This window comes from Oncorhynchus keta, chromosome 22 (assembly GCF_023373465.1).
Source record: "Oncorhynchus keta strain PuntledgeMale-10-30-2019 chromosome 22, Oket_V2, whole genome shotgun sequence".
NCBI classification, from domain to species: domain Eukaryota; kingdom Metazoa; phylum Chordata; class Actinopteri; order Salmoniformes; family Salmonidae; genus Oncorhynchus; species Oncorhynchus keta.
Genome location: NC_068442.1, coordinates 22,023,005 through 22,038,119, shown reverse-complemented (window position 1 = coordinate 22,038,119; position 15,115 = coordinate 22,023,005). Strand labels below are relative to the sequence as shown.

The 15,115-nt window shown below is 42.7% G+C and overlaps 1 protein-coding gene across 1 annotated transcript in view; it reads left to right on the top strand.

Annotated features, from left to right (window-relative positions):
* Nucleotides 1–15,115, top strand: part of LOC118401180 (voltage-dependent calcium channel subunit alpha-2/delta-1) — an 80,757-nt gene that overhangs the window by 19,665 nt on the left and 45,977 nt on the right. The window contains 13 exon segments of the mRNA XM_035798476.2: nt 623–701; nt 819–868; nt 986–1,075; nt 1,194–1,253; nt 1,554–1,628; nt 1,837–1,911; nt 6,928–6,999; nt 7,422–7,493; nt 7,700–7,761; nt 8,078–8,154; nt 12,554–12,614; nt 12,853–12,947; nt 13,982–14,063. Of these exon segments, the coding sequence (XP_035654369.1) occupies nt 623–701; nt 819–868; nt 986–1,075; nt 1,194–1,253; nt 1,554–1,628; nt 1,837–1,911; nt 6,928–6,999; nt 7,422–7,493; nt 7,700–7,761; nt 8,078–8,154; nt 12,554–12,614; nt 12,853–12,947; nt 13,982–14,063 (950 nt within the window).

The window sequence follows — 15,115 nt, the reverse complement described above, 5'->3', positions numbered from 1 at the left end:
TAGTCGGTGACCCTTCTAGTAAACACAGAGTGATGGGTTGGATCAAGAGGAAAGTGTCTGATTGCTGAACCTATGGTTTATACAGGTGGAGGGCAGATGATTATTACAAATGCACACACACACACACACACACACACACACACACACACACACACACACACACACACACACACACACACACACACACACACACACACACACACACACACAACCCTAAACCTTAACCCTAGCTCCTAACCCTAAGCCTAACACTATTTCTAACATTAACCCTAAAACCCTAAGCGTTTTGACCTTGCGGGAACTAACAAGCAGATATGAAGTGTGGTGATAACTCTACCAAAGCTAAAGCTGTTCTCGCTGCTCAGCACATAGAAAGGAAATGGGTATGATGGGGGGTAGACAGAGCATGGTAACACCACCCCCAGGTCTTCACAAAACAACCCACGGTGTGCAATGTAACAGTAACCCACCCACGAGCGAGATTTAACATTCTATGGCTCATAATAACCCCACAGTGTCTTGGTTCATACAATACCTAACTATGGTTGATTAACTTCCATCACACACAATATGGTTTAATGTGGATGTTGCTATAACAGATTCATATGTTCCTGTGTTCTAGGTGCGTTTCTTCACCTTCTCAGTAGGTCAGAACAACTATGATCAAGGTCCAGTCCAGTGGATGGCCTGCCTTAATAAAGGTATGTTGTTGTTGTTTGTAATATTGAAGCACTGCTACAGCTGTGTATGATGAGGTCCATTTTGGTCAACTAATATAGTTAATATCCTGATCTTAGCCCATTCTCTCTTTCTCCCAGGATACTTCTATGAGATTCCCTCAATTGGAGCCATACGCATCAACACTCAAGTGAGAAGCAATGTGCATGAACATGTGTGTGTGTTTAATGTTGTCCCAGACGTGTGTCTGTTGTTGACTTTGTCTTAAAGGTGTGTATTTGAAGGAGAGTATGTGTGTGTTTTCTAGGAGTACCTGGATGTACTGGGCAGACCCATGGTTTTAGCTGACCAGCTAGCCAAGCAGGTCCAGTGGACTAATGTCTACCTCGACGCTCTGGTATGACATCACTTCCTCCTATCCCACAACGCACCTCACCAAAATGTACCTCTACGCTGGAGGCTTCTGAAACCCAACAACGATGACTTTATTTTAGCTTTGTCTGTGTGTGTGTTAGGAGCTAGGAACCCTACCTGTCTTCAACAAGACCAAGTATAAAGATGAATTGGGCATAGAGGTAATCCACATACACAACCAGGAAAACAAACTCTTTACATTTACACAGATGCTCTTTCCCAGAATGACTTACAGTAGTGAGTGCATCATTTCTTTTTACTGGTCCCGCATGGGAATCAAACCCACATCCCTACCATTGCAAGCACCATGCTCTACCAACTGGGCCTCACGGGACCATTTTCAGATAATCCCATCCCAGCATTAGACGCCAATATCCTCTAAATCAGCACGACTCTTACTATTCAGACTGTGATTTGACATTTTAATTTTGAACTCCTCTTTCCCTCTCTCTCAGATTCAGAACCAGTTGATCCTAGGGGTGATGGGGATTGACGTGTCACTAGATGACATCAAGAAGCTCACACCGCGCTACACTGTGAGTGACACACACACTAACACACCAGAACACTCCTTATTCTCTTACTTCAGTCTCAGTGTTACCTGTGACAGCCCTACCCTCTCACACATCAACTCAATCCTGTTGATGATACATTAATAATCCAGAACAGTGATGTATTGAGAAGACATGGTGTACAGCCTATGATCAACTGTCTCCTCCAACCCTCTCTGTACCTGTTTCTTAGATCGGACCTAATGGATATTATTTTGCCATCGCCCCCAACGGATATGTGCTGCTACACCCCAACCTCCAACCTAAGGTATGTTCTATTCTTACCTCTTCTATTCTGTTAACATGTTTTACAATCCCAACTCACACAGAGTAGACTGAGGATCCTGAGGTGCTGCTATGACTAGTGTGGATCTTATGCATGTTCATATGAACACACACATGATCGTCGCAGTGTTTCTAGCTACAAAGCCACCATGATGGTCCTGACCCACCTTTAGAGAAACACAACCCACTGCTCCTCCCTACCTCTTCTATTTCTCCTCCCCTTTCTTTTCCTCCTCTCCTGACCTCCTCCTCAACACCCGCAGGCCAGGTCTTGACAGGCTACATATGGCCATGTGGCCCAGGACCAGGCTCTCTTTTGGGGCATGTTGTGTTCAGGGGGGGGCCTCATGGGACACATGTTCACATCTCATCCAGCCACAGCCTATACTATGTTCTGCTATAGTAGAGGCTAATCAAAATGGATACACAGTCATGGATCTAATCTATACATACACACACAGGCACTGACCAACACACAGCACACACATGGTGTGCATGCGTGTGTGTGAAGGCATGCAGCCTCTTTCAAAGGGAACCAGTTCAAAGTGACTGGGGGTCTTGCAGAGTGTTGTATACGTTTCCTATGGAAGAACCATCTGTGTGAGTGTGTCAGTCAGGTTTTGGAGCAGGCTTCACATTACAGAGAGGGGATCAGAGATGAATGCCATCAGAAGGCCTTGGTCTGACTAATGTGATTTGAACCATGCTGATACAGTAGCCAGGTCACCCCATGACACAAGTCATTATTCAACGTCCAACAACGTCTGAGGACGTCAAGCGATGATGTGGAAACCGGCCACGAGGGGCAACAGTGTTCACTGTTACCTTCAAGTAGGTTCCGGTTTTGCCGTAAGAATCTGCCTCTTTTTCCAAAGGTTGCAAATTGAAATCATACGATAGAAAGTTATTTTTGTTTTAAGCCTATCCAAAACCTTAACCCTTACCTTAACCATTTGGAGTTAATGCCTCACCTTAAGATTTCTGAGTTAATGCCTCAACCTTAAACTTAAAAACTTAGAGAAACATGAATGAACATCTAATTCTGATGTGAAACTGAGAGCTAGTTGGATATACACTGAGTATACAAACATTAAGAACACCTGCTCTTTCCATAACAGACTGACCAGTTGAATCCAGGTGAAAGCTATGATCCCTTATTGATGTCACTTGTTACATCCACTTTAATCAGTGTAGATGAAGAGGAGATGACAGGTTAAAGAAGGATTTTAAAGCCTTGAGACAATTGATACATGGATTGTGTATGTCTGCCATTCAGATGGGCAAGACAAAATATTTAAGTGCCTTTGAACAGCGTATATGGTAGTAGGTGCCAGGCACACTGGTTTGTGTCAATAACTGCAATGTTTCTGGGTGTTTCACACTCAACCTTTTCCCATGTGTATCAAGGACAACTGTGGGAAGCATTGGAGTCAACATGGGCCATCATCCCAGTGGAACGCTTTCGACACCTCATTCATGCATCGATGCATGGAAGCTGTTCTGAGGGCAATGTTAGGAAGGTATTCCTATACAAGCGGAGCACATGCAAACCTTTGTTGAAGGTTGCAACAGTCATGGTTTGATTCCTGCCTGGCCACATGATTAAATGTTTATTCTATTTAGATAAAAGAGCCTAGCCTATGAATTCATATTATTATCAAATGGGGAATAATATGTCTCCCACTGAAATACTCCCTGCATCACTCATTTCAGTATGTGTCTGTTAGAAAAGGATCTGTAACTGCAAGACAAGACTCAGTAAGCCATGTGCCATCACTCTCCATGAGGTGACAATAGGACTGAGAGAGAGTAGATTTACTACACAGAAAGTTGGTGGCACCTTAATTGGGGAGGACGGGCTCGTGGTAATGGCTGGAGTGGAATGGTATCAAATATGGTTTCCATGTGTTTAATACCATTCCATTTGCTCTGTTCCAGCCATTATTATAAGCCGACCTCCCCTCAGCAGCCTCCACTGATCTACTATAGTTGAATATAGTACAGACTTAGATTATTAGCCCTGCTGATCTTTAACTGTAAGACCATTGAGTAGAGTGTGTGTGTACAGTAAAATGTGGTCAAGTGTTGGCATTTCCTGATGCTATAGCAACATGCCCCTACATTCCATATATGAATAGTGACTAGTACATATTAGTTAGTTACTAACCTCCAGTAAACTAACGTCACGTAATTAGCTCAATGTTTCACACTGTTTATTTAGACTCAGATTTTCTATGTAACGGTTTCTTTCCTCTAATCCATCTGTCCTGCTGTTATTATGTTATGTAAGTGACTAGAGACGTTTGGGTGTGCGGTTATGTGTGTGTGCGGTTATGTGAGAGGGAGAGGGAGTGGGAGAGAGAGAAGGGTGGGTCCTTGAGGAAATTATAGATGTTGTAGATAAGGCAGTTAGTTTCCTGTGATGAGTTAAGTCATTGGAGCTAGAGCTGTCTGGCAGAGAGAAGCAGTGACTAAACTAACACATGATGACCAGGGTTATAGCGGGTCCTTCCTTTGTACTGCTGCAGGTTTGCCTTTCTCCCTGGATCAATTCTTGAAACTGTATTTCCTATTTATATTCACACCATATGCATGCTTTTTAAATTATGTCCATTATCCAGTGAAAGGGCAGGAGTATTTTCTCATGGACCCCTGTGCTGTCTATTTTTCTCTCCTATGGGGGCCCACCCTGAAACACACACCCTGTCAATCTTACTGTGTATGATGTGTGTGTGTCCGTGCCTGTGTGTGTATCTGTGCAAATGTGTGATCAGAGAAACAGAGGGGTGTGTGAATATTGAGGGTGACCTTTGACTATTTGAACATATTCTTTTCTCTCTTTTTCTTGTGTTTCGGTCTGTATGTGATTATGGTTGTATAGAAAACACATTTCATATTCATCACATAAATCCCTCGCTACATTTGGAGTTGGATTTTGATCTCTCTCCCCCACCCACTCACTTACCCCCTCTCTTTCTTTCTCTGCCATATACTTTCATCCTCCCACAGACTAAACGATTTGACTGTTTATCAATGTGCATGCATTTTCTGTATTATCTAATGGCCTCTAACGCAACTAGCTCTCACAGTCTCACGTCAGAATTAGACATTTTTCAAACGTCAAATTTTGCAGTTGTTGCAAATGTCACATGTTGAAGTGTTTAATGTTAAGTTTACGCATTAACTCCTAATGGTTAAGGTTTGGGATAGGCTTGAAAAAAATCTTTAAAACGACTTTCTTTTGCAGGATTCAAACTTGTAACCTTTGGAATCAGAGGCAGACACTTATGCCCAACCCCGTACACAACACCCTAGCATAACTGTTACCTACTTGAATGTAACAGCACTCACTGTTGCTCCTAGTGGCCTGTTTCCACATCATCTCATGACGTCATCAGACATCGATGGACATCGAATACTGACTTGTATCAGATTTTGTTATTTATTTAATGCTAAGATCCTCTTCATCTTCCTTCTCCACTGTTCAATGTGTATTTTCTCTCCATCTAATGTAAGGATCATTTATTAACCACCATCATCACAGTGTGTGTCTGTAGCTTTTGCAGAAACTAAATCCATATGAACCTTCCATAAAGGGTAAACAGTCTAAAGGTAGAGCAGCGTTGTTTTAGACCAGAGTATCAGGTTCCATCCATTTACTGGTGCTTTAATAGAGTAGATGTGTATTTCTGCTCCTACTTACATTATAACATTATAAAGTCACTGATACGCACAGAGGGTTTCACTGCTGACATTAACACTGTGTACAGTCGGTCTGTATGAAACACACAGACTGTAACAGGCATGCAGACAACACACGCACAGACTAAACCATCATGCACACAAGCAACACACACAAAAATACACACACTCACATTCCAGGAAAAAGTGCATCGAGGGCGTCGTCCCCACAGTGACTGTACGTACATACCCCAACCAGAAGCCATGGATTACAGGCAACATTTGCACTGAGCTAAAGGGTAGAGCTGCCGCTTTCAAGGAGCGGGACTCTAACCCGCTCCTCTGCTACTCTCTGTTTATCATATATGCATTGTCACTTTAACCATATCTACATGTACATACTACCTCAATCAGCCTGACTAACCGGTGCCTGTATATAGCCTTGCTACTGTTATAGCCTTGCTTCTGTATATAGCCTGTCTTTTTACTGTTGTTTTATTTCTTTACTTACCTATTGTTCACCTAATACCTTTTTTGCATTGGTGGTTAGAGCCTGTAAGTAAGCATTTCACTGTAAGGTCTACAGGTCTAATACCTGTTGTATTCGGCGCATGTGACAAATAAACTTTGATTTATATATATATATGTATGTATGTATATATATGCCATTTAGCAGACGCTTTTATCCAAAGCGACTTACAGTCATGTGTGCATACATTCTACGTATGGGTGGTCCCGGGAATCGAACCCACTACCGTGGCGTTACAAGCGCCATGCTCTACCAACTGAGCTACAGAAGGACCACAGGGATTTGAAGTATTCAAGTCAGTGGTAAACCCCTACCTGGCATTGATTCTCAGCTTTATGAACTGTCTGATTGTATGTACAACTATACAGGTTATCCTCTTGTGTCGAACATGAGTCAAAGGGTAAGGAGCAGAGTTTTACAGTTTGGCCTGAAGCCATGCTAAGAACCCAGCACTGAAAAACATACAAACTACTGTGTTTCATTACAACTCACTGTAACAACTCAACATGCTTCAGAGGGGCCGATATAAACAGGGTCATTCTACTGAATTAACCAGCTTTATTTACTTCAATAACCCAGTGTTTCTCTCCATAGTAATGTTGTTTTCACCGGTTTCTTGTAAATATTGAATAAATGTATATATGGGCACTGTGTGTGTGTGTGTGTGTGTGTGTGTGTGTGTGTGTGTGTGTGTGTGTGTGTGTGTGTGTGTGTGTGTGTGTGTGTGTGCGTGTGCGCGTGCGTGCCATGCTAACTCATCCACCAGACTAAACACCGTCCTCTCTTCAGAACCCTAAATTCCAGGAGCCTGTCACTCTGGACTTCCTCGATGCGGAACTGGAGAACAACGTTAAAGTCCAGGTAAACACACACACACAGGTGTTAGTTGTGTCCTGTCTCCTACTAAATCTAATTGAGTGTGATTTACACAGTGACTGGCTGTAAATGAGAGGACATATTTACAGGAGCAGTGACAACCACAACTCTGTCTGTCTCTCTCTCCTTTAATATATACGGTTGGAGTGAAGTTCAACGTATACAGTATGTGCTACAATCTCCTTGTTGTTATTCCGCTCTCCTCTCTCGCTCTCTCGCTCTCTCGCTCTCTCGCTCTCTCTCGCTCTCTGGTGTACAGATGTGCACTGTGTTTTAGATTATACAGAGAATGGTAGAGAGATCAAACCTTGTAACCATTCAGATATCTGACACAGGGTACAGTTGGAGACGAAACATTGTTAGATTTTGTTTTTTTTCTCTCTCTCTCTCTCTCTCTCTCTCTGTAGATCAGGAGAATTATGATAGATGGGAACCCAGGTGAAGAGACCATAGAGACTCTGGTTAAAACTCAGGATGAGGTGAGATCAGCACAAATGACAGATCAATATGTTACTAATACGGACAGCACTGATGTCATCTCCCAGTGAAAACAGTGAAAGGTATGTTGTTTAGGATTAGGACTGTTTAAAAGCTTCTGTTTCTATGTGTATGTGTTTCACGTACATTGTGCATGTGTGTTTGCTTGTGTGTGTGTTTGTGTGCATGTGTGTGTGCTCTCTGACAGAGATACATCGACAGAGGAGTAAGGACGTACACCTGGGCTCAGTTCAATGGAACAGACTATAGGTGAGCAGGAGGACTGACAGATGTTGAATCCAGTTCAGAGAGAACCCTTAACCCCATAGCTGTAGCCCTAGAAACTAGTGGCCATCTGAAAGCATTGGATAGGTTGCTGTAGTATTACAGTTGTCTTAGATATCGCATTCATGAATAATATACGTCTGGCCAGTAGGGGGCACTCTATGTCCCTTTCCATCACAGTAAAACAATCACTCAAATGTGTTTATGCAGATTATCAGTGTTCTGTCACCTTCTGGATGAACATGTTTTTCCAAGCATTGCCATCAGTCTGTCAACAGTGACCATACCTTTATTTCCCCAGCTTGGCCCTAGTCCTGACAATGTACAGTGAACACTACATACAGGCCAAACTGGGAGACACCATCAGACAGGCTATGGGTGAGTACACACACACAAACACACACACACATCAACACAAACAAAACCTTCTTCAACGACTCTGCTCTCAGATCAGCGAGTTTTGCAGATGTCCCTTGTTTATAGAGTGCTTTTGGAACTTCTGTGAGTAATGTTTACTGTTCATTTTTATTGTTTATTTCACTTTTGTATATTATCTACTTCACTTGCTTTGGCAATGTTAACATATGTTTCCCATGCCAATAAAGCCCCTTGAATTGAAATGAAATGAGTGGCCCTCTAGACCAGTCTCCAGTCCTGCTACTCATAGACTTAAACACACATACTTTGATCCTCCCTTTGTCTCTCCCTTTGTCTCGCTCTCTCCTTCCATCCTACCATCCCGCTCTACCTCTCCTGCTCCCTCTCTCTCCTGGGCTCAGGAGTTTCTCTCCTCCCTCCCTGTCTCCCACTTCCCACTTCCTTTGTTCCCTCTCTCTCTCTCTACCTTCATCCTTTCCATTACTCTTTCCTCTGTTCCCTCTCTTGGAATCTGAGGGCAGAGGGGACATATTACCCTCTACAAAGCTTGACTCTGCTCCAGGGCTTTCCTCTGGACTGTAAATCTGTCTGTACCTCTTTCTCTACCCAGACCTGGTTTATAGCTGCTCATAGCGGCTTTATCACATGGACCATGTACCTCTGATGTACAAGATAAATCCACCTCTACATCCAACTCTCTGTTGACTTTAATGTTCCCCTCCTGTCTTCTCTCTATCTGCTCCTTTATTGGATCCATACAGCCCCATGGGGCAAGTACTCAGTGTATTCTCTGGTGTATCTCACTTTTCATTATCTCTCCTCCAGTCTCTGCATGGTCATGTGTCTGTGTTTGCTTGATGAAGTATATTGATTCAGAGGGAAACAAGAGGAAGTGAAAAGAGTCTAAGACAGGAAAATGAATGACTAATCTACGGTGATAAGGAGTAATAGAAAGAGCAGTTAAGGTCCATGTGATCCCTGTCCTGCCAAGTCCTTAGAGGAGATGCCCCAAATCTACCTGTCATGTTTAACATGCTATTGAAATTATGTATTTTGTTATTTGATTTAACCATGCAAGACAGTTAAGAACAAATTGTTATTTACAATGACGGCCTACCCTAACCAGGACAACGCTGGGCCAATTTTGCGCCGCCTTATGGGACTCCCAATCACCGCGGGTTGTGACAGTCTGGACAGCCTGGAATCAAATCAGGGTCTGTCGTGATGACTCTAACACTGAGATGCAGTGCCTTAGACCGCTGCGCCACTCGGGAGCCCATAAGAAATTCCTTGATTATGGACCAGATACTCATGAACCTTTTGATACTGAACCATCAGTAAACGATTTCACAGACTCCTGACATGACTGTATCGAGTTTAATGGAATTGTTTCTCATGATGTCTTCTTTTAAAAGATGGGGTGATGAACATTGATGTCTTTACGAGTGTAGAAACTATAGAGCAAAGTAAAATCCCAAGCCAAGGATTGTCACATATGAAATGATAGGAGAGACAAACACTGTGCTGGAGTAACTGTGGATGTCTGTGAACAAACTATGCTTTATTGCGTGTCTCTGCATGGTAGCACCTCACAGTTTTGATAGTGCTGTTGTTTTAAATCAGTTTTCCTTCCTTTTCTAGAATTTTTAATTGGTGTAATATCAATTTGGCAAGACATCTGAAATCCCAATGGTTCTGTTTTCTCTCTATCTACCTACCCATCTCTCTTTCTCTCTCTCTGGGGTCACTACAGGGCAGAAGGGCAAGTATTCCTCTTCCCCTCTTCTGTTTGTTCGATCACTTCAGTCTCACTCCACACCTTCTCTAACTCTCCACACCACACCACACTTCATCTCTGTCCAAAACTGTGTGCGTGTGTGTGACACACATTAACTTGTCACCACTGTAACCAGTCTGTGGTTGAGATGAAAATATTTGGCATGGGCCATCACATCCTCAACATGTTCTACAGCTGCACCATCGAGAGCATCTTCACTGGCTGCATCACCGCTTTGTATGGCAACTGATTGGCATCTGACTGCAAGGCGCTACAGAAGGTAGTGCATGGGCCGAGCTCCCTGCCATCCAGAACCTTTATACCAGGCGGTGTCAGAGGAAGGCCCAAGCGGTAACAATGCACTCAGTCTGGAACCAACAGGACCCTGAAAATCCACAGGACATCTAAACAAGACCATTAATAGCTAATCAAATGGCTACCCTGACTACCTGCATTAACCCTTTTTTGCAACAACTCTCTTGAACTGACTATGCACAAGCACTGGACTCTACCCACACACTCACACATACTTACACTGACTCCCCAACACACATATACACACACCCACACACACACACACACACACTACATACGCCCACACACCCTTACATCATGCATATGCATACAGACACCACACACACTACATACGCCCACACACCCTTACATCATGCATATGCATACAGACACCACACACACACACAATACATACAGTGCATTTGGAAAGTATTCAGACCACTTTTTCCACATTTTGTTACATTACAGCCTTATTCTAAAACTGATAATTGTTGGTTTAACTCATCAATCTACCCACAATAGCCCATAATGACAAGGCAAAAACAGGTTTTAGAATATATCAATTGAAATGTATATAGAAAAAATTGAAATATCACATTTACGCCAATATTCAGACCTTTTACTCAGTACTTTGTTGAAGCACCTTTGGCAGTGATTCTTGGGTTTGACACTATAAACTTGGCACACCTGTATTCTGGGATTTTCTCCCATTCTTCTCTGCAGATCCTCAAGCTCTGTCGAGTTGGATGGCGAGCGCCGCTGCACAGCTATTTTCAGGTCTCCAAAGATGTTTGATCAGGTTCAAATCCAGAATCTGCCTGGGTCTCTCAAGGACCAGAGAATTTTGTTTCTCTCCTTTAAGTGCCTTTTGACAAACTCCAAGTGGGCTGTCATGTGTCTTTTACTGAGGAGTGGCTTCCATCTGGCCACTCTACCATAAAAGCCTGATTGGTGAAGTGCTGCAGAGATTGCCCTTTTGGAAGGTTCTCCCATCTCTACAGTGGAACTCTGGAGCTCTGTCAGAGTGGCCATCGGGTTCTTGGTCACCTCCCTGATAGCATGTTATTTTGTGCTCCCTGTATATAGCATGTTATTTTGTGCTCCCTGTATATAGCATGTTATTTTCTGCTCCCTGTATATAGCATGTTATTTTCTGCTCCCTGTATATAGCATGTTATTTTCTGCTCCCTGTATATAGCATGTTATTTTCTACTCCCTGTATATAGCATGTTATTTTCTGCTCCCTGTATATAGCATGTTATTTTCTGCTCCCTGTATATAGCATGTTATTTTGTGCTCCCTGTATATAACCATGTTATTTTCTACTCCCTGTATATAGCCATGTTATTTTCTGCTCCCTGTATATAGCATGTTATTTTCTGCTCCCTGTATATAGCATGTTATTTTCTGCTCCCTGTATATAGCATGTTATTTTCTACTCCCTGTATATAACATGTTATTTTCTGCTCCCTGTATATAGCATGTTATTTTCTGCTCCCTGTATATAGCATGTTATTTTCTGCTCCCTGTATATAACATGTTATTTTCTGCTCCCTGTATATAACATGTTATTTTCTGCTCCCTGTATATAACATGTTATTTTCTGCTCCCTGTATATAACATGTTATTTTCTGCTCCCTGTATATAACATGTTATTTTCTGCTCCCTGTATATAACATGTTATTTTCTGCTCCCTGTATATAGCATGTTATTTTCTGCTCCCTGTATATAGCATGTTATTTTCTGCTCCCTGTATATAGCCATGTTATTTTCTGCTCCCTGTATATAGCATGTTATTTTCTGCTCCCTGTATATAGCATGTTATTTTCTGCTCCCTGTATATAGCCATGTTATTTTCTGCTCCCTGTATATAGCATGTTATTTTCTGCTCCCTGTATATAGCATGTTATTTTCTGCTCCCTGTATATAGCATGTTATTCGTTATTCACTGTGTATGTATTCCTTGTGTCACTATTTAAGCATTTGACATACTGTTTTATGCGATTTGATTTTATGAACCAGTATCCGTTGGTTGTCCGTGAGTTTAAGGATTGCCTTGTTCTAGGAAAGGCCTGACCGAGACAGTCAGCAAAGTCTACCCTCCTATCAGCCGTGAAAAGTCATGCTGACAGACTAGTGGTAATACCAAGCTTAAAAGATGGAGTTTAGCTCCATAATCACTTTCTCTCTTTCTGTCATTTCTTGTTACACTCATTCATCTTTTTTTTCAGTTCTTTCTTTTCATAACGATCAGTCTATGTACTGTGTAGGCCATGTGTCCTCCACAGTGTGTGTAAGGTTCTAAGGATGTCTGTCTATTCTCTTCAGCCATGGACACTCTGCAGGTGGAGAGGTTTGATGAGTTGGGACATACCTTCATTGCCCCCAGGTGACTGGCTACAGCAGCATATATGAATCTCCTCCACTTCAGATCATATACAGCCATCGATACACCTGTAGTTTACTTACAGACAAGAGTAGCTAGTTAATCCACAGTTTATGCCAGCATTGAGGAGCACTGAATAGCATTGAGGACAAGTTATAAAAGGGGTTGAGTATGATGTTGTGCAGATGTTGAGTTAGGTTTGAGACTACTGTAATGTATCTAATGTGTCATATTGAAATAGGGAGTACTGCAAAGGCCTGAAGGACAAGGACAACAACACCCAGTTCCTCCTGGACTTCAACCAGTTCATTGACAGGAACACAGTGGAAGAGTCATGTAAGTTGCCATGCCTGTCCCACGCACGCACACACATGACCACACACACACACACACAGATGAAATTCCTCTACACACACACACACACACACACAGATGGAATTCCTCTGCATGCACGCACACACACACACACACACACAGATGGAATTCCTCTGCACACACACACACACACACACACACACACACACACACACACACACACACACACACACACACACACACACAGATGGAATTCCTCTGCACGCACGCACACACACACACACACACACACACAGATGGAATTCCTCTGCACACACACACACACACACAGATGGAATTCCTCTGCACACACACACACACACACACACACACACACACACACACACACACACACACACACACACACACACACACACACACACACACACACACACAGATGGAATTCCTCTGCACGCACACACACACACACACACACACACACACACACAGATGGAATTCCTCTGCACACACACACACACACACACACACAGATGGAATTCCTCTGCACACACACACACACAGATGGAATTCCTCTGCCTGTTTTGTTCGATAGCCAGTCAAGGTTAAAGAAAGAGTAACTTTAGATCAATACAGTCATTAATTGGCAATACGCCCACCCAGGAGGGAGTGGTTAGTGAGTCAGGCCGGTTTCCCGCCACTGTGATATCATGGTGTTCCATAGCCCTGTGACGGTCAGAGGGTAGCATCAGCCTGATCGAATGAGGTATAGGCGTTTGATTAGTCTAGTCTGGCCAGGGGGTGATATCATCCTGATCGACTGAATTTCCTAGAACCTGATGTTGTCATGCTTCTATGTGACTCAAAACCTCTATAGTGGTCATCATCTAATGGGTATCAGCTACTGTAGATCCTACCATCTTCCTCATCGTCAGCTAATGGAGCTCAATGTCCTCTGTGTTGTCTAATCAAGGTCAAGCTATCTTATCCTATGTGTCAAATTTGCAGTTTGCCATGGGGTCTACTGCGGATGGTACTAACAATGTCTTCCTCTCTAGGTAATATGGCTCTGGTCAGTAGGCTGCTGTTGGATGCTGGGTTGACGGCTGATCTGGTCAAACTGTGGAAGGAGCAAACATTGTGAGTGACACACACACACACACACGTCCCGTCATCACTGCATTGCATTACAGTGATCATGTAAACATTGAAAGTCAGTTAAGTGAGTCATATAGAATGTCAGGCTATTCCCTGTTTTATTGATGTCTGGAGAAACACAAAGCAGCTAATACTGCTACAGTCTAATGTATAGGTCTGTTGTTCTTAGAGTCTTGGCCTTGATGAAAGAACATGATGAAAGAAAGACCCAGGACCAGCCATGCCAATAATTAGTGTGTTCTGAAGACACCCCAGTAATTTCAGTTGAAGTCGGAAGTTTACATACACTTAGGTTGGAGTCATTAAAACTAGTTTTTCAACCACTCCACAAATTTCTTGTTAACTATTGTTTTGGCAAGTCGGTTAGGACATATACTTTGTGCATGACATAAGTAATTTTTCCAACAGTTGTTTACAGACAGATTTTTTCACTTATAATTCACTGTATCACAATTCCAGTGGGTAAGAAGTTTACATACACTAAGTTGACTGAGTTAAACAGCTTGGAAAATGCCCAAATATGATGTCATGGCTTTAGAAGCTCCTGATAGGCTAATTGACATAATTTGAGTCAATTGGAGGTGTAACTGTGGATGTATTTCAAACTCAGTGCCTCTTTGCTTGACATCATGGAAAAATCTAAAGAAATCAGCCAAGACATCAGAAAGAAAATGTAGACTTCCACAAGTCTGGTTCATCCTTGGGAGCAATTTCCAAACGCCTGAAGGTACCACGCTCATCTGTACAAACAATAGTATGCAAGTATAAACACCATGGGACCATGCAGCCATTATACCGCTCAGGAAGGAGCCGCATTCTGTCTCCTAGAGATGAACTTACTTTGGTGTGAAAAGTGCAAATCAATCCCAGAACAACAGCAAAGGACCTTGTGAAGACGCTGGAGGAAACAGGTACAAATGTATCAATATCCACAGTTAAACGAGTCCTATATCGACATAACCTGAAAGGCCGCTCAGCAAGGAAGAAGCCACTGCTCCAAAACCGCCATAAAAAAAGCCAGACTACGGTTTGCA